The sequence below is a fragment of the Emiliania huxleyi genome, assembly GCF_000372725.1.
Source record: "Emiliania huxleyi CCMP1516 unplaced genomic scaffold EMIHUscaffold_405, whole genome shotgun sequence".
Taxonomy (NCBI): domain Eukaryota; phylum Haptophyta; order Isochrysidales; family Noelaerhabdaceae; genus Emiliania; species Emiliania huxleyi.
Window position 1 is genome coordinate 24,395 of NW_005198931.1, and position 24,963 is coordinate 49,357.

General features: G+C 64.8%; 7 protein-coding genes across 7 annotated transcripts in view; 2 read left to right on the plus strand and 5 right to left on the minus strand.

The window, feature by feature from the left end:
• Positions 1-2,412, minus strand: part of EMIHUDRAFT_243977 (hypothetical protein) — a gene marked incomplete at both ends in the record, with an annotated part of 3,178 nt that extends 766 nt beyond the window's left edge. The window contains 5 exons of the mRNA XM_005769951.1: positions 452-526; positions 624-698; positions 994-1,019; positions 1,524-2,052; positions 2,308-2,412. Coding sequence (XP_005770008.1) covers positions 452-526; positions 624-698; positions 994-1,019; positions 1,524-2,052; positions 2,308-2,412 — 810 coding nt within the window. The remainder of the gene's footprint in view (positions 1-451; positions 527-623; positions 699-993; positions 1,020-1,523; positions 2,053-2,307) is intronic.
• A 2,046-nt stretch (positions 2,413-4,458) lies between these two features.
• EMIHUDRAFT_458958 (hypothetical protein) lies at positions 4,459-5,825 on the minus strand (the record flags this gene model as incomplete). Its single annotated transcript, XM_005769952.1, has 4 exons — positions 4,459-4,715; positions 4,789-5,113; positions 5,281-5,522; positions 5,711-5,825. 4 exons carry the CDS (start codon positions 5,823-5,825, stop codon positions 4,459-4,461), a joined length of 939 nt encoding a protein of 312 aa, XP_005770009.1.
• A 969-nt stretch (positions 5,826-6,794) lies between these two features.
• On the plus strand, positions 6,795-7,662 carry EMIHUDRAFT_243980 (hypothetical protein; the record flags this gene model as incomplete). The annotated part of the gene is made up of 3 exons (XM_005769953.1): positions 6,795-6,848; positions 6,980-7,352; positions 7,547-7,662. 3 exons carry the CDS (start codon positions 6,795-6,797, stop codon positions 7,660-7,662), a joined length of 543 nt encoding a protein of 180 aa, XP_005770010.1.
• Positions 7,663-7,693: 31 nt separating this feature from the next.
• On the minus strand, positions 7,694-10,296 carry EMIHUDRAFT_118515 (hypothetical protein; the record flags this gene model as incomplete). Its single annotated transcript, XM_005769954.1, has 6 exons — positions 7,694-8,714; positions 9,108-9,238; positions 9,372-9,521; positions 9,626-9,720; positions 9,765-9,916; positions 10,190-10,296. 6 exons carry the CDS (start codon positions 10,294-10,296, stop codon positions 7,694-7,696), a joined length of 1,656 nt encoding a protein of 551 aa, XP_005770011.1.
• A 2,257-nt stretch (positions 10,297-12,553) lies between these two features.
• EMIHUDRAFT_243984 (hypothetical protein) lies at positions 12,554-16,671 on the plus strand (the record flags this gene model as incomplete). Its single annotated transcript, XM_005769955.1, has 7 exons — positions 12,554-13,146; positions 13,408-13,432; positions 13,703-13,951; positions 14,151-14,460; positions 14,644-15,011; positions 15,280-15,938; positions 16,011-16,671. 7 exons carry the CDS (start codon positions 12,554-12,556, stop codon positions 16,669-16,671), a joined length of 2,865 nt encoding a protein of 954 aa, XP_005770012.1.
• A 3,279-nt stretch (positions 16,672-19,950) lies between these two features.
• Positions 19,951-22,243, minus strand: EMIHUDRAFT_458959 (hypothetical protein; the record flags this gene model as incomplete). The annotated part of the gene is made up of 9 exons (XM_005769956.1): positions 22,173-22,243; positions 22,017-22,097; positions 21,729-21,833; positions 21,382-21,429; positions 21,170-21,310; positions 20,744-20,812; positions 20,234-20,335; positions 20,105-20,160; positions 19,951-20,032 (listed from the first exon to the last, which is right to left on the minus strand). The coding sequence occupies exons 3-9, from the start codon at positions 21,786-21,788 to the stop codon at positions 19,951-19,953; spliced, it is 558 nt and encodes a 185-aa protein (XP_005770013.1). The 5' UTR covers positions 21,789-21,833; positions 22,017-22,097; positions 22,173-22,243.
• Positions 22,244-22,930: 687 nt separating this feature from the next.
• On the minus strand, positions 22,931-23,714 carry EMIHUDRAFT_243987 (hypothetical protein; the record flags this gene model as incomplete). Its single annotated transcript, XM_005769957.1, has 3 exons — positions 22,931-22,960; positions 23,208-23,321; positions 23,505-23,714. The coding sequence occupies 3 exons, from the start codon at positions 23,712-23,714 to the stop codon at positions 22,931-22,933; spliced, it is 354 nt and encodes a 117-aa protein (XP_005770014.1).
• Between the last annotated feature and the right edge of the window lie 1,249 nt (positions 23,715-24,963).

A 24,963-nucleotide genomic window follows, 5' to 3' on the forward strand; every position in this document is an offset into this window, starting at 1 on the left:
GCTTTCGGGCTGTCAGTGGGATAGTCCCCATGTCTGACCTGAGGGCGCATTGGCGGACATGCAGGTCTGCTGGAAAGCCGCTAGTTGGGTGGTCCTGTACATCTGGTGGTAGGGTGGGGATAGCGCAGTACGTCTCTGTGTCAGGCGCTGACAGCGCATCAGATCGGCGTCGAGTGGCATTACATCGCGCCGGGCAAGCCGACGCAGAACAGCATGTGCGAGAGCAGCAACGGCAGGAAACCGGGGGGGGGGGGGGAGGGAGGCGGCGGTGGAGAGGGGGTGCGTGGGCAATCGCCTGCGCGTTGAATCCCGCCGCGGTGGCGAGGGATCGCTCTCGCTCGCCTGGGAGCGAGCACATGTCACATGAGTCAGGCGCAGAGAAGGGAAGGGCCCGGAGCGCGCGGCGGCCCCCCCCCTCTCTCTCTCTCTCTCGCTCGCCGGCGACGACGACGTGCGTCTCGAGCTCGACAATGTCGACGACGGCGAGGAAGAAGGCGTCGACGGGCTTGCCCTTGGAGGAGAGCTCCTATCGCTCGGGGCGCGAGAGGTAGCCGAGATCGCCGAGAGCCGCTCCTCCCAGACCGGGGGCAGAGCGCCGTCTTGACGGCGACGCACTCTGGCACCAGTTCCGGCACCCGCGCGAGCATGCCGGCGGCGTCGGTCGTCTCGACGACGGCGAAGGCGACGTGGACGGGCGCCTAGCAGGATGGCGGGCGGTTGGTGGCTCGTGCGCTACGCGGCGGTCGGGCGAGGGAGGGCCTGTCCGCCGCCGAGCGAGTCCTCTCGGGTCCTCTCTCGGGTCCTCTCGGGTCCTCTCGGGTCCTCTCGGGTCCTCTCGGGTCCTCTCGGGTCCTCTCGGGTCCTCTCGGGTCCTCTCGGGTCCTCTCGGGTCCTCTCGGGTCCTCTCGGGTCCTCTCGGGTCCTCTCGGGGTCGCCTCCGCGCTGCCGAGCTTGAACTGCTTGAGGTCGCCCTCGCACAGCGCGTACGCGGACATGCCCGCAAGGGAGCGGCTCTTCGCCTTGAACTGCTGCGCCGCGAGCAGGTTCACGTCCGCGACGCCCGTGTACTGCACGAGCAGAGACACGACCTTGCGGTCCCAGTCGGTGGTGGTGGGCGAGCGCAGGTTGAGCGTGTCGGAGAGGATCGCCTGCGGGAGATGCGGCCGAGATGCAGCCGAGATGCGGACGAGATTCAGCCGAGATGCAGCCGAGATGCGGCCGAGATGCGGCCGAGATGCAGCCGAGAGGCAGCCGAGAGGCAGCCGAGAGGCAGCCGAGATGCAGCCGAGAGGCAGCCGAGAGGCAGCCGAGAGGCAGTCGAGAGGCAGCCGAGAGGCAGCCGAGAGGCAGTCGAGAGGCAGCCGAGAGGCAGTCGAGAGGCAGCCGAGAGGCAGCCGAGAGGCAGTCGAGAGGCAGCCGAGAGGCAGCCGAGAGGCAGCCGAGGTGCAGCCGAGAGGCAGCGCAGGCTGAGCGTGCTCGAGAGGCCTGCAGCAGCAGCCCGCCGACTTCGCGCGGCATCGGACGCTGCAGCACGACGAAGGAATGCGCGATGATGGTCGACATGGAGCCCCACGGCCGGATGTCGACAAAGATCGGCCTCTGCGTCACTATCGTTGACGACTGCAGCGCGTGGTGGTCGATGACACCCACGATCTTGGAAGGTTGGATCGCAGGATGCAGCTGCGTGGTCTGCTGGAAGTCGACGAGGCAGACGCGCGCGCTGTCACCCTGCTCCTCCAGGAGCTGCTCGACCGGCCTGATCCGGCTCAGATCGATGCCCCACGTGGCGAGCGCAAACTCAGTCTCGCTGTTGACCTCGGAGGCACGGGCAGGCACGCCGCCGTATAAGGCTGCCGCGCCGATCGCACCGGCCACGCTATCGAGGTCCGCGACCAGGTGGCCGCAGAAGATCGCGCCGTGAAGTTCTGGCACGTGAGTCTCGACTGACTCGGCTGTGGCGAGCACCGAGAGGAGCCGCTGCGCCGCATTCCACTCGCGGTTCACGGCCGCCTCGAGCGCCGTCTCTTCGCGAGCGGCGTACGTGGGTTTGCTCTTGTGGGGCGACGTCATTTAGGCTCGCAAAGGGCGTGGGGCTGCCGCGGGCTGGCGTTGTGACCGACGGCCGCGAGAGCGTGGGGCTGCTGCGCCGACGGCGTTGACGGGCACGCGGCTGGGCTTTCGCGAAGCTTTCAGGTGGGAATTTTCCGAGAAACTGCTTTGGGCAGCGCGCCGACTGCGAAGCCTACAGTGTAACGACGTTGCCGAGCACTTCATTTGCTGCCATGTGCGGCTTTGAGGGTGCCAGACTGTGTTGTAAAAGTCCTCCGGGTAGAGGTAAAGCCTCGGCGAATCGAGTGCATGTAGCATGCTGCTAGCCAAGCCCGTCTGCTTACAGATGATGACGACACGCATGAGCGACACACAGACAGAAACAGGCTCACAAGACACACAACCAGCGTGGCTGCCACACACCCGGAGTTGGCGTACACATAACTCGGGGCCACATCCTCCCTGTCGCCCCCCCCAGCACCCACGGTGCCAAGAGTACAAACAAGGGCACAACGACGCAACAGACGACAGGAAGTAACATGTGAGACCAGAGCAGGCTTGCTCCGCCTCTAGCAATCTCGCCGCCAGCCGCAAGGCATGGGCGAGACCGTGTGTGGGGTCATGTGAGGTGTCTATGGACGCCCTCCTCAGAGGCTAGCGGCCAGCCGCCAGCCCTATCTCGCACTCACAGGCAGTGACAATTCAATGGGTGAGTGTTTGCGAGCAGAGGCGCGTGGGCTGAATCTAGATCGCACGCCATGGCATATGACTGGGGGGGGGGGGCGTGCGACCGCAGCGCGCCCGCCGTCAGCTCGACGGTCTACAGTCAAGTGAAATAAGAAAAAACGCAACTGGCTGGAGACTGATTTCCAGAGAGTGATTTCCAGCTTCTCCGATGCCGTCGTCGGCCGGCACTTGCCTGGCCATGACCGCGCTGGCATACTTCTTGAACGTGCGATACGGAAGCGCCGTGGCCAAGTCGGATGTCGCTTTCCCGGTCGCATTCCTCGCTTACTCCTACGCCGCGAACGCCATCAGCTTCGGTTCCAACCGACTCTACTTTGCCAGGCTGGAGAAGGCCAATATCCCATTCGAGCCGATGGGAAAGCACAGCCTCGGGAAAGGAACCTTCATCACCGAGACTCCGTTCTTGATCTACTTTGGCGTCTCCAAGTTGCTGAGCTTCCTGGTCCCGCTCCTCCTGGTCTTTGTCGCGCCAGCAGACGTCGCGGCCGCAGCGACCCCTGCCCTCCTCCAAGTAATCGGTCAGGCCATCGCTGAGTCGGCCACCGCCTCACAGCATGACGTGCTCAAGATCCTCGTTCCCATCGCGTTCCAAGCCCACCGGCTCTTTGGCCCCGGCGCGGCCTGGGCATTCGAGTCGTGGTCCATGTGGGACGCCGCGGTGGATGGGCAGCAGTACGTTTACGCGTTCAGCCTCGGGCTGGCGTGGGCCAACCTTGTCTTCACGGCTTGGAACCTGTTCGGCTTCTTGCTCCTCAGGGCGCTGCCAGTCTATTTCGACAAGGAGGAAACGCCCACGGTGGAGTTCGCCTACACTTTGCTTCCGATTCCAAAGACCACCCTCTCTCTTTGAGCTTAGCCTTCGATGTTATGAAACAAACGCTCTCTCTTTTCTCCCAGTAAGCTAAAAGTACGAAGCAAATGTGAGAGCGCAAGGCGAAGAGCAGACGGCGAGGGGGGTGAGGGTCTTTGGGGTGGGTGGGGGCGGTCGAGGTGATGGGTATGGGCTTGCGGATGGCAGTTGACGGCTGATGACGGTTGGTTGGTGACCACTGTAGATCTATCGCATGTCGGTAAATAAATAAACAAAAATAAATAAAACGCACACCTCTACTAGCCCTCCGGCCGAGACATCGTCGTCAAGATGCGGGGGGGCGCGATCAAGACGATCAACAGACACATCGAGGGTACGACCCGCTCCACTTCGTCATCCTCCATCCAGCTGGCGACGGAGATCTTGGGTAAAAAGGAGTCCCGATCGTTGTGCACGGTTCTTTGCGGGTGTACAATAACAAACAACACGTCACGACGCGCGACGCGCGAGGCCGACCGAGGGGGCCCCAAGTCTTGAATTGGCGGGCAATTTCGGGTACATGCTACAACCTACATCCCACATCGGCCGTCTGTCTCGCATGATGCATGTCGCACTTGGAGCACTTGGAGTCGCGCATGATGCATCTTGTTGATGACGGCGTTTTTCGTTGTATGTGGCTCTTCGTTCGACGTATATTCCCCTCCTTTTTTGACCATACAAACAAAGCAATCCGTCCCGGGAATGTTGAAAGGGACAATATGACAAAACATACGGGAGAGAGTACTGTTGTAGCCTAAAGTCTGTACAGGTTGCGGAGGACACGATCCCGGCGTGAACACGACCTAACACGACTAACTGACGGATCCGCTCCTGACAGGGTGTGGCTTCCTCCTGCGGAAGTCGCCGCCACGCTCGGCGTAGCGGCTGTCCTGGTCCGCGACCACGGGTGCGACGACAAACTCCCACTCGAGCTTGGAGGTCGCACCCTCGATGCCGTTGGACGTGTCGAACGGCACGTCCGCATCCTTCTCTGCGCAGTGCTCCGTCTCCATGGCCTTGAGGAGCGAGCCGTCCACCATGAGCGGCGGCCCGATGAGCTTCTCGAGGCCTGCTCAGGGGATGGGGGGGCGACTGGTGAGAGAGGGCGGGCAGGGTAGGCAAGCTACTGGCGCGCAGCACGCCTCCGTAGAACTGCTCGACGCCGCCGAAGCCCATCTCACCCTTGAACGCGTCGCCCTCCGCGGCGAACTTGGCGTTCAGCGCCGCCCCGGTCGCGGCGCTTTGGCCGCGCAGCTTCTCAATGGCGGACCAGAGGAGCGTAGCGAGTCCACTCAGCTTCACCGCTTCGAGCTTGCTCTCGAGGTCGGCGAGCGAGAGGTTGCACACGTACTTGAACGGGTCTCTGGTTCCTGCCGGCTCCTTCAGCGCCTCGGCCACAACCTCGGTTAGGGCGAGGGAGTCCACCCAGCCAGCGACGCCCCACTCCGCTGCGGGCTCCGCGTCGACCTGAGAGGAGCAGAGAGAGGGAGGGCGTGAGGCGGCGGGGAGGGTGGCGAGGCGGCGGGGAAAGAAGGAGGCAGACGCGGATGCGGCGGCGGAGGAGAGGGAGGCGGCAGCGGATGCGGCGGCGGTGTGAGGGTGGGCGAAGGCAGCGGTGTGGGGAATGCGTCGGCCTTGCCGTCGCGCGAAGGGGCGATCGCACTCGGCGTGCCGAAGTTGTGGAGCTGGTCCTTGAGTGACTGGATCTCGTCCTTGAGCGACTGGTTCTCGTCCTTGAGTGACTGGTTCTCGACCTGCTTGAGCGACTGGTTCTTGAGAGACTGGTTCTCGTCCTTGAGCGACTGGTTCTCGTCCCTGAGCTTGCGGAGCTCCGCCTCGTTGTTCTGGGAGGCGGTGCAGCCCACTTGAGCATCTCCTGCACCGGGGAGAGCGCGACCGTGAGTAGGCATCGGATGGCGCCGGGGCGCGCGAGAGAGAGCGCTACCAACAGCAGCGGCAGGGGCGGCAACACGGGGCGCGTGGAACGGGGCGGTGGTAGAGGCGGTGCTGGCGGGTGGCGGGAGGCGAAGGCAGCTGGACGACCTGTTGTGTCGTCTTGGGGACCGTCCTCTTCCTCTGCGGCCGCGGTGGCGAGATCAGCCGCTCTCGCTCCCCGAGGCTTGCCCCACGCAAGAGCTCGAGCGCGAATGGAGGTTGCGGTAGCGCCGCTCTTTGACATCACGTACTACTCCTTGGGCGTCGGCCTCCACAGAGGTGGCGGCAGCAATGTGCTCAACAGCGGCTCTGCTCAACCGCGGCTCTGCTCAACAGCGGCTCGCTCACACTGCTTGGGCTCCGCGCGGCGATTAGGCTGTCACGCTCTTCAAGAAATGACAATCCAGTTTAATGTTTTCCGAGCGAAATTCTTTTCCTTCGAGGCAGACACACGCACATCGCTCTCGAGCCAACGGTTCGCGTCACAATTCTTTTTCTGGCGGCATGAGTGCTTCGCTCATTGCCTCGCCGAGCGCTGCCTCGGTGCGGTGCGGCGGCGTCACAAATCCGAACGCAGAGCACCGGGACGCGGTCGGGCGATCTGAGGCCCAAGTAGGCGTGTGCATTGCCATCCACAGGGCTATCACCTGGACCTATCAACAGGCGCCTGCGGCGCCGTGGTCAAGGTCAGGAGCTGCTGCTCCAACCTGTTCACACTTTCGTATACGGTACAGTATATGTGTGTAACTGTAGAAAGATTTAGGTTTGGGGAGGGCGCGAGTGGGAGACTTTTCCTTTCAAACCTTTCGGCGGTCGAAATGCGGCGGGATGGATGCGTCCTCTACTCCTCTTGCGGGACGACACCACCTCCGAAGGGGGGGTGGACGTACGCCGGCGGCATGAGGGCTTCAACCACACAGCTACCAAGGGAACGCGACCCACACAAAGCACCAAAGTTAGGCATACCCCCCGGCGCAGTGTCCCCCGCTATGTGTCGCCGTTTGTCGGGGCACGCTATCCTGTGCAGTCAGGGCAAGTGGGGGCGGGGTGGAGTGCCCAGCAGCGTGCTCCTGGGATTTCTCTGCCCAGTCCGGGGGTGCGTCGAACCTTCCATCACCCTGGGAACGTCCGGGTGTTGGAAGTAAAGATATATTACTTTTTTTTCTTGTGGGACGACTGTTGGGACGACCTTTTGTGGCACTGGCAGCGATCGATGCCGGCGCAAGTGCCGGCGCCGGACGCGGCGGCGAGGCACACGGGCGCCGGCGTGGCGCGTCGGCAGGCCCACTAAGAGAGAGAGTGCTCGTCAATCGGTTACGGCCTCCTACGCGGGTGCCGTAAATCGGTTACGGCCTAAGCCGCATATTTGGGGGGGGGTCATCGGCTCCGCGCACATAGAAAAACACGCTCATCTGGAACGCGACCATGACCAAGCCAATAAAGGTCGGTCACCTGAAGGCAAATCGCCTGACTGTCTACAAGGAACAAGCGGGCTGCGGCACGTTCTTCTGGAATGATCGCCGCTCGCGCAAAGAGGTGCGCGGGAACCGGTTGTGGACGACCTTGGAGGGAGTCCAGATGCGTGGCAGCCGCCCTGATGCCAGGCAGCTGCCATTAGAGTCCCAGGACGAGGACGAGGACGAGGACGGGGATATTGTCGTGCAGATGTCTGGCCTAGGGCTTGGCGCGTCCGATTCGGAGGAGGAGGAGCAGCTCCAGCGGGCAATTGCGCGCTCTCTTGCCGATGCCAGCAACCAGCAGCATCATGGTGGTAGGGCGGCGGTGGAGGGCGACGGCGGCGAGGAGGAGGGCGAGGAGGAGGGCGAGGAGCAGGCGGAGGAGGGCGAGGAGGGCGGGGGCGAGGGCGAGGAGGGCGAGGGCGAGGAGGGGGAAGGCGAGGAGGAGGAGGGCGAGGAGGAGGAGGAGGAGCAGCGAGAGGAGGCGCGAGGCGAGGGCGGGCGGCAGGCCACAGCGCGGCGCTTCCCGAGGAGCTGCTCTGCCCGATCCTGCTCACCGTGATGGTGGACCCCGTCTCCACCGCCGAGGGACAGTGCTACGAGCGGGCCGCCATTGAGCGATGACTGAGGCCCGCACACCACACTTGCTGGGTGGTCAAAGCGCCTGGTGGTGCATGCTTTGACAGCCGCATCGGGCGCAGCGCAGGACGTCCACGTCGTTTTCATTCTCTGCGTGCCGCTGCAGCCGCTCGAAGCCGGTGCAGCTCGTGCAGCGCGTGCACGCGCCGCGCACGACGCCCATCAGGTCGACGTTCGGAGGCGCGTGCTCCGGCCGCAGCGGCTGCTGCACGCGCTCGCCCGCCGCCACGGAGTCGCTGGTGCCGACGAGCGCGTTGCCGAGGGTGAGCGGCTCGAGACGGCCGGTGCGTGGGTTGCTGACGTACCGCTCCTGGGCCGTGCCGGAGAAGGCTGGTCCGCGAGAGTCCTCGCCGACCTCCGGCGCCCAGACGGCGGGGTCGAGGTAGATGCCGCCGCCCCGGTCCGCCGCGATGGCACGAGGGTCGGCCGCTCGCCGCACCCTCGTCCTCTGCGGGCTGCGCCGCCGGCGGGAGGGCTCGGTGAGATCGCTCCGAATCTTGGCGGCGGCACGGCGGCCCTCCTCGAGCTCGGCCTCCGCCTTTCGCAGCTCGGCCGACGGCGTGCCGAGGAGGAGCAGCGGCCGGTGCCCGACGTTGAGCCCTGTGAGAAGGTCCCCGCCCGAGGGCTGCCGCCGCTGCGAGGCGAGGCCGGCCAGCTTCTGCTGCTCCGCTGCCACGCCCGTTCTCTCCGCGAGCCACGACCGGAGATCGTCGACTGTGGACGCCTCGCCGAACGCAAAGCTCAGCTCTCGCCCCTGCCATTTGATGCGCAGCGTCCCGCCGGGTCGCTTTGCTGGCTGGCGAGCCGCCTGCGGCTCGGTCTTTGGCGGTGACACGTCAGCGGCGTGGATTGCCTCGGCGAGGCGAGGCGCGTCCGACGCAGACACGCCTTCCACCTCGAGCAGATTTGAGCGCAGCGCCTGATGGCCCATGCTGCGGAGGAGCGGAAGACTCAGCTCCTCCGCAGCGAAAGCGGGCTCGAGGTGCGACAGCCGCAAGCGGTGGAGGAGGGCGACCAGATTTTCGTCCATGCCTGGTCTTGGGAGAGCTTGCACTGAGAGCGTCAAGCCAAATTTCACAGCCACTTCGAGTACGGGTGTGAACGGGTGTTTCGAGTTTTGGACGTGCTTCAGGTTACTCCCGCATGCTCACGAGTGGCCCAGGTGAGGCGCAGTGGGCACAAGTAACACCGAGTTCACTCGAATTACCCTCCAGTTCCTGGCAGTTCCTGGCAGTTCCTGGCAGTTCCTGGCAGTTCCTGGCAGTTCCCGGCCGTTCCAGCAGTTCGAGCGTTGCCGCCGACTGCGGCTACTTAACTAATACACACTACAAAGTCGCGCCCACGGCTCTGCGAGCCGTGGGCGCGACAAACCCCGGCGGGGTCGCCGGGTGGCGCCACCCTCCTAGGCGCGCGCCGGGCCGTGCGGCCACGGGCCGAAGGTCTCAAAGCGCTGCCGGCGGTTGAGCTGGAGGGCGGTCGTGTGGCCAACGACGTGCAGCATCGCCGTGAGGTGCTTGAGCGCGCGGCGGTACGCGCCCGGCCGGAACATGGCGTGCGGCACCTGTGTGGGCGATGGGCGGGTCAACGCGGGGGGGCGATGACAGGGGGCAGCAGGCGGCGGGCGGCGGGTGGGGATGAGGGGCGGGGGTGAGGGGCGAGGGTGGGGATGGAGGAGCCTTGATGGCCGAGATGACATTCTCGACGCGGTTGCGGATGTGCTCGTGGATGTTGCTGAAGATCTGCTGCTCCTCGGTCAGGTCCTTGCCCTTGAACTTGGTCATGATTCCGCGGCAGCCGATGTAGGCGAGGTCGGCGAGCCACAGCTCCCAGTCCTCGAGCGGGTGCTGCGAGCGGGGGAGGATGGGCGATCCGTGGCGGGTGGGCGGGTCGTGACACTGGGATGAGGCCGGGGTGGACGCACCAAATCAAATGTCGAATCCCAAATCACCTTGTCCGCGGTGACGCCGAGGTGCGGTCCTGTCCAGAGGACAATCTCGCCCTTGAGGGTGATGCCGACCTGGATCTTGAGCACACAGCAACCATCTGCGGCGCGCGGTGCCGAGGCACGGGTAAGACCGGGGCGTCACCGAGAGGAGCCGGCGAGAGCGGGGCGCATTTGGGGTTCCAAAGCAGCTTGCGCAAGCGGTACGACGTCGGCGCGGGGACCTTGACCGGCATCGTGTCCACGATGGAGGTGACGCGGTCGGCAAAGTGCGGCGCGTGGTTGTACTCGTCAAGCCTGCGGTGCGACGGCGGTGCGCGAGTCGGCGAGGGAGATTCGGAGCGGTGAGGCAGCGGCGGTGGCGGCGGCGGCGGCGGCGGCAGCGAGAGAGGGAGGTGGCAGGGGCGAGAGGGGGGGGGGGGGGGGAGAGAGAGAGAGAGAGAGGTGCGGGCGAGTGTGCCGTGATTGTACTGGTCAAGAGAGGCGAGGCAGGGCGTGGTGATGCCGCGTGGTGATGCCGCACACGTGCCGAGAGAGAGTGTGTCTGCGCGGGTATGTCTAGGCGCGCACCGGCGGTCGTACTCGATGTAGTTCATCTGCTTCAGCGCGATGCCGATTGGCAGCACTCGCCGGTCGAAGGTCCGCTCGGACATCTTTAGGGAGGGGAACTTGGGCATCGTCCACGCCTCCTTCCACTTTGGGTGGATCCCCTTGTGGATCCACCTGCAGCAGCGCGCACGGGAGGGTGAGGGGTGGGGATGAAGTGAGGGCGGCGGGCAGCAGCCGCGCCGCAGATGAAGAGAGAGAGAATACTCCTACGGCACGCACATGTAGTAGCAATAAAAGTACGCCGCTTGCTTGGTCAGCTTTGCCTGCGTCGGCGGTGCGGGAAGCGCGCCGCCGAAACTTCCCGGCGCCGAGCCACTGTGCGAGTGTTGATCGTCGAAAATTTGCTGCAGTACATCAAGGTCGTATCCTGTGTCGACTTTGCACCCTTGCTGCTCGAAAAGGGACAGATCCACAGACATGGCGTTTTTTGCAGTGGTGCTGTGTCAAGTACACAATTGAGGCGCGGCGCGCCAAATTGGCTCCTTAGCTCGCGGCGCCCCATTGTCGCCACCTTGGCGTCCATCCTTAGCTTCCCAAACCAGAGCTCCAAGCCCTTCCCGACCGCCCCACGCGACCCGAGATGGTGCGATCGAACCGTCTCGCGCCGCCCGAGCCGACTCTGAGACCCACGAGACCTCGGGACACTCTCCCAGCCTGCCCGAGACCAGAATCCCTCGTCGGCCATGGCGAATTCTGTGCTGAGGTTGGCCCTCAGACGAATTCGTGGAGCACCCCCACCTCTCTGACGCCCCTCCCTGTACGCCCTCGCAGTCACTCTCCAAGCCCAAGATCCCCAACGAGACCTTCTGCATCATCGCGCTCCACTCGCACAATGTCTTCGTGCATTCGAGTGCGGCCGGCGACGGCGCCGGCATCAAGACGCGCGTCGAGGGTGGCTGGCCCGGCTTGGGCACCGACCGGCCGAGCTCGGTACCCTACACCCCCCCTTTCCCCCACGTCTCATTCGCCCCCCGCACGCGCCCGCAAGGCGCTCCCCACTCAATGCGCGCCCCGCGCGTCATTTGTCGCCTCACAGGACTACCTCAATGCGCAGCGCACTGCGTGCCACGGTCTGCTGCCGGCCGACGTGAAGAAGATCCTCAGGGCCTGCCGAGACAACTTCGACCGCCTCTGCCTGCCCTACCTCCAGCTGGTCAAGCGCACCGACAACTTGCTCGACTTCAAGAACTTGGTGCAGAAGGCGGCGCGGCACCACCCGGACCTGAACATCATGGAGATGATGGAAGGCAACAAGTACACGGGCGCGTGGACCGATGCCAACTACTCCCGCGTCAAGGTCGACATCGAGCACATCATCGCGTGGTCCAAGCTGGCCGGCAACATCGCGCACTTCAAGTTCCTCTACGCGTCCGGCATCTTTGAGCAGCGCTACGTCCCCTTCCTCGGCGTCGACGTCGACTCGACAGACCGCGACTACCAGGTCGCGCTCGTCGCCTCGGTCGGGGTGCGCAAACTTGCTTGGCACACTCCCTCCCAGCTCCCCAAACTCAATAACCCTGCGGACCCCCCCCTCCCTCCCTGTGCAGTGGGCTGGCACCCGACTCGAGGTGCGCGACATGGGAGCATTGTGGGAGCTGAACATCATTCCCTACGCGGGCCCGCTGCCGTCCTCGTCCCGCCGCCCGTCGGGAGGAATCACGCCTGCCCTGGCCGGGCTCGTAGCGGCCGCCCCCGTGTCTGCAGACTCTCTGGGAGCTTCATCCCATCCGGCTTGCCCCCACCCCCGCCCGCGCTGGGCATTGTGCGTGTGCCGTCGCGCTTCTCGGCACCGCCGGTCATTATTGACCCTGAGTCGCCGCGCTCGCACCGAAGCTCAGCCGGCGCGGGCGGCGCGCGTACTTACTACTACCATTGGTCGACGGGCTCCCCGCGCAACTACGCCGGCCCCATGCCGCCGCGCCTCTCTGAGCACCCCTCAGATCGGACCTCGGCCACTGAAACGTTCTCGAGCCAGCGTTATAGTGCGGATGTCTAAGTTAGGTCTAAGGAGAGTGTGAATACAAGAATTAGAGCTCAAGTTGCAAATAGAGCGCCGCACGCGAACCGGAGAAGGGGCCGGGCAACTCTCCGCACTGACAGGTCGGTCGTCAGAAAACACGCCTGCGTGGACCGCGTCACACCAATGCTCGCTACCCAACGCGGCCAAAGGATATCAACCTCGAGTACCTCGAGAGAGCTGCCACGATGAACCAGACCAGCGGCCGCAGAGCCAGAGGTGGAGCGTGTCCAGCAAACCTTTGCCGGGCGCTATCACGCCGGGGTGTCTGTGGACCGCCAAGTTGCGGCGTAAAATGCTGCCACTACATGGCCGCAACATTGCGACAGATCCCAGAGTGCAAGGAGGGCGCCTCGGCAGAGATCAGAAGCTACGACGACTGGATGCAGTGGGCTGCGCGACTGCCGACGGCGCAAGGAATTCCGAAGATTGTGATGCAGGCATGGGTCACTGATAGTGTCCCAGGTGCCGTCACTGGCCATAGGAAAGGGCATGGAGAAGGCGGCTTCGGTCCGCGGTGCTCGGTGCTGGAGATGCAGTGGCGTCGACAGTGTCCGGAGCACACGTACGTCTGGCTGACGGAGGCGAGTGCGCGCAAATTTCTGCAGGCTCGGCGGAGCAGGGCGCTCGCAGCTTTCGAAGCTCTGCGACCTGGCGCATTCAAGTCCGACTTGCTTCGCTACGCCTGGCTCGCAGAGCATGGTGGCATCTACTTGGATAGCGACGCAGCGCCGACAGCTTCGATGGCAGGGATCCACGTTACCAACATCTCGCTTGTGGTCGCACGCGACAACCGGCTGGGATTCTTCTTGCAGAACAACTTCATCGCCGCTGCGCCGCGACATCCGGTCATGGAGCTGGCTCTCGAGATTGCTGTGTCGCAAGTCGAGCGGCGAGCAACGTCACCACCACCTCGTTTGTACGGACACTTTGGCGATGAGCGCGACGGCGCTTTGACCTTGACAGGGCCTGGCGTGCTCACCGCTGCGTGGAGGACATGGACTGCAAGCCTAACGCCAGGTCCATCGAGGGCCCGGCTGTTGCAACCAAGGAGTATTGTGCCCCTGCACACACACGATACCGTGATGATGCTGGAGGAAGGACCCGCCTCCCTGTACTGGAGGCACAATCGGAGCTATACCGGCCGAGACGTCACAAGCAGGCGCGCCGTCACGATCATAGCGAACGTGAGACCCCAAGCCAGCCGAGCACGCCGCGAACGTGACCCGTATGCCGCAAGCTACTTTTCAGCCTGGCGACACTGCGCGGTTTATAATCCCCGCCGCGGCGATACGCTGCGCAACGTGGCGCGAGACCGTACGGATGCGAACGTTGCCCGAGATCCACTCATGTACCATGCATGCAAACCGAACGTGACTAGGGCCGTACGGCGACCGCCGTCTGCACCGCACCCACCTGCTTCGCGCATCGACTACACTTTGAGCCTTCAAGCGCAGGGACACGCCTTTTTTGACGCCTTCGACTTCCATACGATTGACTACAACTACGGTGCAGCGCAGTATGTCACGCGTGACGATGCATTTGCAACGCGTCTAGTGGACTCCTCAGGGCCGTCAAGCCCACCTGCTGAATCGTGGGCAGTGGTACGCATTGAAGACTTCCTCGGTGCTCCATCACGCACCACGGCGCCACGCAAGCGCAAGTCGGTCAAGCTAATCTCTAAGCGCAGCTGGAACAGATTCCTAGTACGCCCCTCTTATGCAGCGCACGCCAAACCCTTCTCTTGATTCTCGGTTACTGTAGATTCTCGTGCTGTTTCTCTGTGCACACTCTCTCTGCTGCTGCCTCCGCCCCGTCCGCCGCGCGCCTCTCTGGAATTCCGCCGCTGCCCCCCCCCCCCCCCCACACCACAACACACACTGGCACCTCGCCCGTTATGCGCAGGTTGCCTTGAGCGTCACGCATGTGCCCTTCGGCTGTGGCGTGTGGCCCGCCTTTTGGAGCCTCGGCACAGGGGTGCAATGGCCGCACGGGGGCGAGCTTGACATCCTCGAGGCGCTCGGAGAGGACCGGAGCAAGGTCTCCTGGCATTCCAGTCAAAGCTGCGTGTTGGGCCATCCAGCCCGCTATCTGGACCAGAATCACATGAACTACGAATGTTCTACGGATTACTTCCACAAGCCGCCGAAAATGGGCTGCGCACCAACCGCAACGCACGCGATGCGGACAGCAGCGCAGTGGTCTAGCTCCCCAGGTGCACAGCCGCAGAAGAGACGCACTTGCGCTAAACGTGCTCTCACAGGGTAGCACAAGTCGCACACGCCGCACACGTGTGTGCTCCCACGTCTCTCGCTATCCAACCGCTGTGAGCTCTGCGCCACACGGTGATACCACGGTGATACCAACACCTCGTGATCCCTCGCCCGGTTGTATGCAGGTGTCTTTGCCGCGGAAATGACCAGCGAGGGCATCCGCGTGTTCTTCATCCCGTCACTAGAGCTGCCGGATTCTGGCCTCGACATCGACCAGCCTGACCCGAGAGGATGGCGTCGCTGGGAAATCGGCGCCTTCCCGTTGGCTGCATCGGAGGCGGCCACACCCGGGTCTTGCCCTGATCCCGAGAGGCTCAACACCCCGCACCAGTTCATCATTAACACAGGGCTGTGCGGAGATTGGCGAGAGTACCACGAGTCGAGGTGGCACTACGACTTCTGGCGATGGCACCTGCCATGCGCGGCGGCGACACACGGCACTGGCTGCACGAATGGGATTTTGCGGGGTCACAATGACTGCTGCATCAACTATGTCACGAACAGGTCCTCCAATCTCAGCCGAACTGCCTACTGGAACATATCATGGCTCAAGGTTTTTGAGCCCCGATGACTGCCGCACTTCGTAGCCGCTTTTTGCCGCACGCCTGCGGGGCCCTCGGGGCATAATAAGTGACCATCCAATATATAAAGGCCGCAGCGAGGTCCGGTAGAACTTCGCTGGCCCGCCGCGTGGAGCCCGTCGCAGCACATCGCCGCACCACTGTGGACCAGACAGGGCCGAGATGACGGCCTGCGGCCAGGCCGGCAGGAAAACCGTCTCTGTGCGAGCGCGTCGCCGCGTGCAGGAGAAGCAACGACTCGCCAACCGGCCTCTCGCTGTGTCTCCGCCGCCGCAACTCCGCCGCGGTCCGTCTGTGGGGTGGTTTGGGCAGCTGAGTACGAACTGCGGGATGGCGTGCGGGCTTCTCCTTTTTGCTGTATTCCTCGGTTGCCTGCCATCCGTCGGCGGCACGGCAACCGTCCCCGTCAGCCGCACCGTCGTCCGCGGCCGCCACATCCTCACGAGGAAGGAGTACCTCGACACCTTTGCTGGCGACACGGCTGGGTGGGCACAATACATGGAGGACCAGTACTTTGCCGAGCAGGGCGTGTCCCTCACGGCCGACGCCGAGGAGCGAGTCAGCAACAAGCCAGGGGAGACGCTCGGTCAGGCGAAGAGCCGGCTCTTCTTCAATCGCGTCCGCAAACCAAACATGCATCCAACCGAGCTCAGCCAGGCCGCAAACCAGTCCCGAGTGCAGAGGAAGCGAGAGAGCCCTGAGCAGCGCGACAAGGGAAAGCGAGACGACCGCACACGGCGGCAGACCAAAAGGGCGAGGCAGGCTGCCGCTCGCCCCGCCCGCCGCGCCTCCGAAATACTCAATGGCTCGCTGCTGGTCGAGGGGAGCGACGTTGGCAAGTGCGCCCGCCGTGATGCCGCCCGGCCGCACTCTGCGCGATCCTAACACGTGCTACTTTCTTCATACCGTAGGCTCGCTCTCACAAAGGAAGAGCAGAGCACCTCCACCACGTGCGCTGGCTGTGGCGCCGAGCTGCTTCCAGGCGAGGTCACCTCGTCCAACCCTACTTACGGCTCCATATGCTGCAAGAAGAACAAGGTCTCGCTCCCGCCCATCTGCATGCCCTGTCCGGAAGTCACCAAATTGTGGCACGATGCTGATGGCGTCGTCGGCAAGACACTTCGGAAGTTTGCCCGCGCCATCAACAACACGCTAGCATTCGCCTCGCAAAAGGTCAAGCGGCCGAACAATCTTCCGGGCTCAAGCACGTGGAGTCCGACCGTCGTGATCCAGGGCAGAGTCCACCACTTCATCGGGTCCCTCGCTCCGAATGACAACCAGTCGAAACAATTCGTTCAGACGTACATCAATGACCCGTCCATGAGCGAATGCCAACAGATCGACTATCGAATGGGCGCGAATGTGTGCGGGCCGTCGACATCGGCCGTCGAGACGGGCAACTCTCTCGAGGCGGGCAACTCTTCCGACGAGGACGCCTCTCACTGCGAGACGCTCGGGGCCGACGACTCCTCCGATGCGTCCTACACCGACGGCGACTCCTCCAGCATCGACTCCGATGTCGGCGGCGCCTCCGACGAGGACAGCGACGCGTCTTGGTTGCCCTCCGACTAGGCGTCGGCGCTATACAGAGAGGAGAGAGGGTATCATAGTATATGCGTGCTTCTGTGTGTGTGGCGACGCGTTGTCTGCCGCTGTCTTGCTTATTACACCTCATAGACATGTGGTGCACCTGGCACTAAGGCACCTCCCCGCGAAAAAGACACATCTAAACCCGGCTGACGGCGGCCTTACAATTTTCCTAGCAAGCCTCTACTGCTTCGTTGTCCGTCGTCTGCTGCTGTACAATTCTGGCCTCTTCTCCGTCGCAAGGGCCCCGCCCCCCTCGAGGGGGGGCGGGGCCCGCGCAGGGGCCCTCTAGTGCATCTGAAATAAACGCCTTTGGTCGGACTGTGTTTCGCCTTCCCATCACAATCACAATCACCCCTTTGCGGTAAGAACATACACCCCTTTGCGGTACGCAATGTACGGCCTCCCAGGCCACCACACGGGGTTCCCGCAGCAGGCTGGTCGCTAAGAGGACGATGCACTAGTAGAGGACGATGCACTAGTAGACCACTAGCCTAGTAGGCGGCTCTCTGGTGATGAACCGACGACGTGAATCCATGTTCCCAAGCTGTGACGGTCACTCACAGCCATCGTTGCTGGCGCACACGATGATTCAGGTACTCTGTCACCACAGAGTACGGTTCCTTCAACCTGGTCGCTCTCTGAGGTAGGAATGGCTGTGCGAGCCACGCACGTGTGCGAAGCAGGAGCAGGAGCGGCGACTTAACACTTACAGTATCATCACGAACATCCATGGGCGAGCGGCGTGACAGTCAGGGAGTCGGCCGGCGCGACTCGACGGCCACCTTAGGGTACCCCTAAGCACCCTCCCTGTCTCGTTTCCTTTCCGCCGTGTATCCCTACACGCTACAGAACCCTCTCGTTTCCTTCGAGCAGTCACCGAGACCCGCTGTTCTGTTACTTAGTGATTTCACTGTGAACACCCAGGGCCGGGGAGCTGAGAAGAAGCAGCGGGCCGGATCGGCATCGCGTTCCCCGCCCCGGATCCGTGGGCGATCGCACACGCGGCTGGGGGGCACGGCGCGAGGTGCCAGGTGGCGCTTACCACTGAAAAGGAGGTTTTGGAGCCCCTAAACGCGTCATAATAGCCGCACGTTTGCACTCGCTGTGCCTTGCCATCTCCGAGCCGCGCCCCCTCCTTCAGTTTTGGGGCGAATCGGGTGCCGAACTCGGCGTCAACAGCTTTGGCTCGACATCTTTACCATTTTGGCGAGAAACGCATAAGCCGCCCCAGCGAAATGGCCGATACGGCCGGAATCGGAGGCAGCGCCGGGGCGGCTTATGCGTTTCTCGGGGCGTGTGGTTTAGCCGGATATCGACCTGGTGTCCCGTGGGGACGGTTTTGAGCTGCCCTCCGGGCGCCCGCCGGCTCGGCGCGATTCTCAGAGGCCTGGCGCTAATCTTTCAGACGCACGGCGCGCCGCAATACATCTTCATGGAGGCGTTCGAGTCGAACCAGGGGGTCGCGCACGCGGAGCTGAGTCACTACGTGCGCGGCCTCGTCAAGGCGCTCGCCCCCTCCTCCACGCTCCGTCTCGACGAGTGGACGCAGCAGACGTGGAAGGGAGGGCTCGGCGTGAGCGCGTATGTCACGGGGGGGGGTGACGACAAGGCACCGACGCGCCGGTGCGTAGAGGCACTGCTAGGCGTGCCCTTCCCTGGGAAGGTGACCAGCCCCTCCAGCGGGAACCAGATCAAGTTCCCCAGCGACATCTCCGATGCAGTCGCGGTCCTCCTGTACGGCATGCAGGTGCACAAAGTGCCTTATAAAGAGGGCTCAGTTACCTTGAACGTCCAGGGCCGCCTGGCTAAGTGAATGAGGACTCATGTCATGTCACATATACGACACGTGTTGTGTTGGATTTCACAACCAGGAATGTCCTTAATTACACGCAGATAGTGTCCCTGACGCGTTCTGTACATGCCCCCAGTCATCATTTCAAAGGAAATGAAAAATGAAATTTTTGGGTGGGCCATGTTTGGGGGACCACACATTCACGGCCGACTTACATCCTCGAGGCGAGCCGCCGCCATGGCGCTCGCCATCTTGCCCCATAGTCGAGAGCTGTGTGTGGGTTTGCGACAAAAGCCCTCCGGTCCCTCGATTCCCTCGTCTATCCCCTCCGCTGCGTCGTCCCAGTTTATATCCTCATCCTCTGTGCGCGTTTTCGTTCCCTCCCCTTCTCCATCGTTGTCGCCTCCGTCGACTGCGGCGCTGTCTCTGCCCTCGCCTCCGTCCTCCTCGTCTCGCCTGCCGTCGTCCCGTGTCTCCTCGTCCTCGCCATCGTCTTGGCCGTTGTCTACCTGTTCATCGTGTCCCTTGCTGCTGGTGGCATCGCCGTTGGCTTCCTCTCTCCCCCTTTCCTCCCTGCCCCTCTCGCTGTCTGGTGCTAATGGACCCCCTTCCTCTCCCTCGCCACCGTCACCGTCACCATCCCCGTCGCTACCGCCCTCCATGCCCGCCGCCCTTTGTTTCACACTCGTCTCTGCCATGTCCGCCGTCGCCGCCGTCCTGTCTGCTGCGCTCTGTGCTCCGTGGTACAGTCGCTTATTGTTGTTCAGGATTAGCTCGCGCACCAGGACAGCCTCCTGCTCGTTATCTTGGCTTGCCGATATGCATCCAAAGTTCCACGCTAGCTCCTCCTTCGTCACGTCTATCTTTTTGCAGTATCTCGCAAATGCCGTCCGGGCTTGCTGGGGTGTTATTGCGTTCGGATCCGCCTTCGTCCCCGCCTTGTATCCCATCTCCTTGCCGTGGGGCTCCTGTCGTTAGACGTGGAGACGCGAGGGTCGCCCCCCGTTGCCCCACCACCTCGTGTGTGTGGAGAAGTCTACCTTACCTTACCTTATCCTTGCGGTGGCTCTTGTATGAGTCCCCATATGACCATGTGATTTCTTGGCCTTCCTTGATGCGACGGTGTATCATTCACTTTATGCCACCGTTGCATATCCCGCACTTGACTCCTCTCTCTGCAAACAGGACCATCACCTGCGCAGCTGCCTTGCCACTTGCCTAATTGATCTCCCCTCGCCTCGTGCCTCGTTTCGGCTCATTCGATGCTGCAGCGTGCAGGCCAGAGGTGGGAACTTAGAGAAAAAGGAACAAGTACTCAAAAATGTCCCAAAACGAACACACACCTGGGCCCAAATACGATACCTGCAAACTGTAGAGTGCATGCTCGATCGGTTTGGCCCGCGTCGTCGATTTTCCGGTGACTGCACCCGGTCCGGCCACCGAGACTGCGCGAGAGCGCTGCCGCCTTGTCAGCCAGCCTCCTCTTTCCGCTTGGCCGCCTCCTCCGCCGCTACGAGGTCGGCAAGCGAAGCGCCGTGACGCTTCATAGACCTACGCACACTGGTAGCTCTGTGCTCGGGCTGCTCCTGGCCAGTCTCGGCGGCTCTCGACTCATTTCGCGACCGGAGCGGCCGCACGTCCTCCGCGATCGGGTTGAGCTGCACCACGACGGCAGTGACCTACGCAGTCACGCCACGCTCGTCGCAACGCACCCTCGCGCGGGAGGTCAGCTGACGCGCGACGGCGGGCGACGTTATCGTCGGCGTGCCGCTTGAGCGCCGTCTCGACCAGCTTCTCCGACGCCATCGACGCGTCGGCGTACGTGCGCAGCTCGTCTCGCGCGAGTCGGACCGCCTGTTCGCAGCCTCTCTCTTGGGACGCCTGCTCTCTTCTCCGCTCTCTTCTCCCCCTCCGCTCGGCCGTGTCCACCGTCTCCCACAGCCATCTCGGCTATCTCCCGGCTACGCCTCGCCTCGGCCGTGTCCACCGTCTCCCACAGCCATCTCGGCTATCTCCCGGCTACGCCTCGCCTCGGCCGTGTCCACCGTCTCCCACAGCCATCTCGGCTATCTCCCGGCTACGCCTCGCCTCGGCCGTGTCCACCGTCTCCCAAAGCCATCTCGGCTATCTCCCGGCTACGCCTCGCCTCGGCCGTGTCCACCGTCTCCCACAGCCATCTCGGCTATCTCCCGGCTACGCCTCGCCTCGGCCGTGTCCACCGTCTCCCAAAGCCATCTCGGCTATCTCCCGGCTACGCCTCGCCTCGGCCGTGTCCACCGTCTCCCAAAGCCCGTCGGTGCCGAGCAACACAAACTCGTCCTCCGGCCGGACCTGCCGCACTCGAGGAACGAATGAATCCACCCACGGACCAGGCTCCTCTCGGCTCCTCAACTACTCCTCTCGGCTCCTCTCGGCCCCTCTCGGCCCCTCTCGGCTCGCCTCGGCTCGCCTCGGCTCCTCAACTACTCCTCTCTGCTCCTCTCGTCTCCTCTCGGCTCGCCTTGTCTCATCTCGGCTCCTCTCGGCTCCTCTCGTCTCCTCTCGTCTCCTCTCGTCTCCTCTCGTCTCCTCTCGTCTCCTCTCGTCTCCTCTCGGCTCGCCTTGTCTCCTCTCGTCTCCTCTCGGCTCCTCTCGTCTCCTCTCGGCTCCTCTCGGCTCCTCTCGTCTCCTCTCGGCTCCTCTCACGACCTCCCTCGACGCTAGCTCCGGGTGGCTGCTCAGACCGGCCGGCTTGCGGCCCGTGGCGCAGTCGAGGTCGCCGAGCGCGCGCGAGACCTGCAGGAAGCCCCACAACCGCCCCGCCTCCACCTGCCCGCCGTCGCGCAGCACCTACGGGACGCGTCCACGACATGTCGCCGACGCGCCCTGCACACGCCCCGCGCAGTGCCGCCGCGCAGCTCCCTCCGCCGCTCCGGCTCGCTCGAGGCGCAGTGCTCGCGCGTGAGCACCTGCGGGGCGGGGGGAGGCCGGGGGGTGAGAGGGGCGGGGTGAGGCCGGGGGGAGGGGCGGGGTGAGGCCGGGGGGAGGGGCGGGGGGAGGCCGGGGGGAGGCCGGGGGGGGGGGGGCGGGGTGAGGCCCGGGTGAGGCCGGGGGGAGGCCGGGGGCAGGCCGGGGTGACGGGCCGCTCGCGTTATCATGAGGAGGGGAGCGGAGGGGAGGGGAGGAGGGGAGGGGGGGAGGGGAGGGGAGGAGGGGAGGGGAGGGGAGGAGGGAGGGGGGGAGGAGATTGTGGTGGGCGGGAAGACACCTCCGCGACACCGCCGGTGCACAGCACGGCGCGACAGTCTCCGAGCCACGCCAAGTGCATCCGCTCCGCCCGCCTCCCGTCCGAGCGCAGCAGCAGCACAAGCGCCTGCCCGCGAGGACGCCTCGGCTCACCACCCACCTCGCACCGTCCGACCGCTGCGGCCCGACACGCCGTCGAGCCGCAGCAACTGCATCTCGGCGACATCTCGGCGACATCTCGGCGACATCTCGGCGACATCTCGGCGACATCTCGGCGACATCTCGGCGACATCTCGGCGATATGAGACGCCGTCGAACCGCAGCAGCCGCTAGGCGGCGGGGGAGGCGGTTGTGTCAGCCTCGCGACTGCCCGCTCGCGCGGCGAGCCCGCCTAGTGGACGTGTCCCGGACGTGTCATGGACGGCGCCAGTCTCGCGCGACCAAGCACGCGCGTGGGGGAAGCTGCCAGCGCGTCGCTGTCGGACAACCCGCCTCCTCCGCCTCCGCCTCCGCCTCCGCCTCCGCCTCCGCCTCCGCCTCCGCCGCCGCCGCCGCCGCCGCCGCCGCCGCCTCCGCCGCCGCCTCCGCCACCACCACTACCGCCGCTCGCGGGCGGCGACTCGCCTGCGGCGGCGCGGCGCGCCCTCCTCCTCGCCGCTGAGGCAGGCCGCCGCCCCGCCGCCGCCGCCGCCGCCTCGAGCTGCAGTTGGCGCAGCTGCTCGGACGCATGGTGCACGAGGGCCTGGCCTCGGCGGAGCTCGGGTCATCTCCCGCCGAGATCCCGCCGAGATCCCGCCGAGATCTCTGCCGGGATTCGGCCCGAGGGGCGCTGCGCCTGCTGCGCCAGCTGCAGCTGCCCCAGCTGCCGCGCCAGCAGCTGGTCGTCCGTCGTGAGAAAGCCTGGCGGAAACGGCGGGAAGGGTCCGAGAAGGGTCCGAGAAGGGTCTCGGGAAGCGCACCAGTCAGCCGCCCGCCGGAGGGGCGCAGGGAGGACCCTCGAGCAACGCCTCCTCCCCGCAAATCTCCGCAAATCTCCGCAAATCTCCGCTGCTTTCGGTTGCTCTCGGCTGCTCTCGGCTGCTCTCGGCCTTCGAGCAACGCGCGCTCCATCTCGGCGTCGGCCAGGTCCGTCGAGGCAACGCCCGGCCCCCAACTCACGCCCGCGCCTACGCTGCTCATCAGAAGGGCTCGCACCGCCCGCCGACTGTTTCACTCCTCGCGGCGTCACAGTCGCGCCGCCGCCGCCGCACAAGCCTCCCACGCTCGACGCGGCTGCAGCGTCTGACCTGGCGCCTCCGCCTCCGCCTCCGCCTCCGCCGCTGCCTCCGCCTCCGCCGCCGCCTCCGCCGCCTGCCTTGCCGCTGTCGCCTGGGCCATCCTTCCCGCCGCCGCCGCCGCCGCCCGCGCCGCCGCCGCCGATAGCACTGCCGCCGCCGCCGCCGTTCCCGCCGCCGTCGCTCCCGCCTCCGCAGATGCGGAGGTACGCGTCCGTCCGCATCACGTTGACGTGCAGCGCCTCGCGGCAGTACTGCGCCGCCTCGCCGCCGCCGTGGCCGTCGTAGACGCAGACAAAGGCTGCGTCCGCTGCCGGCGTCACGTGCACCAGCGCCTCGTCCTCCATGTACGCGCAGCCGCCGCGGTGCGCGTGCACCCCGACCGCAGCGCAGTGTCTCAGCCGCGCGAACGGGCCGCCGCCGCCCGCGCGAGAAGTCGAGGACGGGAGCGAGGGCGGCGGCGGCGGGAACGCGTCGCTGGGCGCCGGATCCGCCTCGGACCTCGCGCCGTCTTCGCACGGCACCGTCTGAAGCGAGTATTCGCCGCTCAGCAGCCTGGCTGCCGCGCCGGGAGGCCACGTCTCCGGCGGGCCGACGCAGACGGGCTGCTGAGAGGAGGAGGAGAAGAGCACGAGCATGGAGCGGCTCGCCCGGCGCGCCTCGAGGTACGCGTGAGCCCAGCCGCTCGGGCCCGGGACAAGAAGGTGGGACCGCGCGGGCCGCGCCTCGCCCATGCTCCCTGAGGGCTCGCCCATGCTCCCTGAGGGCTCGCCCAGCCCGGAGCGTGGAGCCGGCTCGAGTTCGGGGAGGTCCCGCTGTCGAGTGCCTAGAAAGAATTTAAACAAAACCTAGAAAGAAGCACGGGCGAACATATTTTGAACGAGTGGGCGGTGCAGGCTGTCTGTTTACAGGCGCCGTCCGCCCGCGCGCGCGCCGACCCAACTCCGAGCACGCTCGCTCGCCGCTGGGCGGCGCGCGTCCACACTGCGTCGGCAACACGACGCAGGAGCTCGCTCACTGCTGCTGCGGCGGCGGCAGCGACGGCGACTGCGAGCTGACGGCTGACGGCTGTACGGCTGTACGGCTGACGGCTGGCGGCCGGCGGCTGCGGCGAACGGCGACGGCTCGGTTCGCGTTCGCCCCGCGACGGTGCGACTGAGCCTGCCACGCTCGATCTGGGAGCCACTCGGCGCCAGTTCGAGCGGCGGTCGGCTCGGCCACTGCGGGTGCGACGCATGATAGAGCTGCTGGGCGCCGCATCGTGTACTACCGACCCACGCCAAGGCGCGGGGCGGTGGTGCTCGCCGGCGCTCGCGGTGCTTCGGTGCTCGAGCGCGCTCAACATTGTGGTCGTTCAGGGCGGCTCGCACAGCGCCCGCAGACACACACACACACACACACACACACACACACACACACACACACACACACACACACACACACACACACACACACACACACGCAAGGGCGAGGACACGCGCAGGGGCCGCACCTCTAGCGAAGCCCACAGAGTGGGAGACTCCTATCACCGCCCTGCCACCCACGTGAGCCTTTTGGCCGCCTCTGTCAGTGTGCCCGTGGTAGTGAGAGACTGCTGGTGAGAAGCCGGAGGAAGGTCGCTAGTCGAGAGAGATCGCCAGTGGAATAGGGAGTCCACCGTGCTGCGAGCCTGTCGCTGTCCCTTGTCAGGAGCAGGAGAACTAGGAGAGCGCAACCAGTAGGAGGCCCGCGCCTGCCCCCGTGCCGCCGGGTGCAACCTGTCCTATACGAGAGAGGAATCCCTGGGACCCTGTCGTGTGGGTGAACCCTGCCCAGCCCCCCTCCGTGTCGCGATGCGCTCCCCGCTCCCGTTCCCCTGTGTCCCTGATCGTCCTTCCAAGATCCTGCTCGTGCAGGTGGGGACCCTGTCCCTCTCCCACCCCTCGTTTGGCGTGCCCGTTTTATTTATTTATTTATGGGCGAACATACTCGAGTAGTGGACCG